We start from the raw sequence: 736 nt of genomic DNA, 5'->3' as shown, positions 1-736 counted from the left end.
CAAACTGATATTATTTTACTTATTGTGAATATCTCCTTAGAAAGTAGCTCATACTCACAACCACCAAATCCGCCTCCAAATCCCCCTCCGGCTCCTCCTCCGATTCCCCCGCCGCCTCCGAATCCTCCACCGGATCCGCCTCCAATTCCCCCGCCGCCTCCGAATCCCCCACCTCCATTATGCCCTCCACCAGCTCCTCCTCCAAAGCCTCCACCAGCTCCTCCGTTGTGATTTCCGCCGTGGTGTCCTCCATTGCCTCCTCCACCGTGGTGGCCTCCATTACCACCTCCGTGGTGACCGCCACCGTTGTGGCCGCCTCCACCTCCGCCTCCAATCCCGAATCCTCTTCCTCCTCCTCCTCCTCCCCCGAGGCGACGGGCCTGAGAAGCCGGCACCAGCAGCGCGAGGGCCAACACCAGCGCCATTGTCTGCCCCTTCTGCTAAGTAGAAAGTTAGATCGCTCATTGGTATCCTTTGAAAACGTTTTTTCAAAAATCCAAAACTTACCAATCTTACCAATATTTCTGTAAGACATACCTCAATCTTTATGCGTTTTTATTGTCATCTGGTTTTCTTTCAGAATAACAAATGAACAACTATCAATTCATTTAAACACGTATAGGAAAGCTGTATAATACGATTAGTAGAGTCTTCAAATAGTCCAACTCAACTGTGTGGATTTACGTTATAGTATTGATAAAAAAATGGTAGTCACACACATGTTGATATACTATGC

General features: G+C 48.9%; 1 protein-coding gene across 1 annotated transcript in view; it reads right to left on the bottom strand.

Annotated features, from left to right (window-relative positions):
- The window catches only part of LOC119591231 (glycine-rich protein 5-like), a 1,634-nt gene that overhangs the window by 707 nt on the left and 191 nt on the right, over positions 1-736 (bottom strand). The window contains exon 2 of the mRNA XM_037939940.1: positions 59-437. Coding sequence (XP_037795868.1) covers positions 59-437 — 379 coding nt within the window. The remainder of the gene's footprint in view (positions 1-58; positions 438-736) is intronic.

This window comes from Penaeus monodon, chromosome 28, assembly GCF_015228065.2.
Source record: "Penaeus monodon isolate SGIC_2016 chromosome 28, NSTDA_Pmon_1, whole genome shotgun sequence".
NCBI classification, from domain to species: domain Eukaryota; kingdom Metazoa; phylum Arthropoda; class Malacostraca; order Decapoda; family Penaeidae; genus Penaeus; species Penaeus monodon.
The sequence above is the reverse complement of the archived record's forward strand: the minus strand, read 5'-3'. Positions and strand labels throughout refer to the sequence as shown.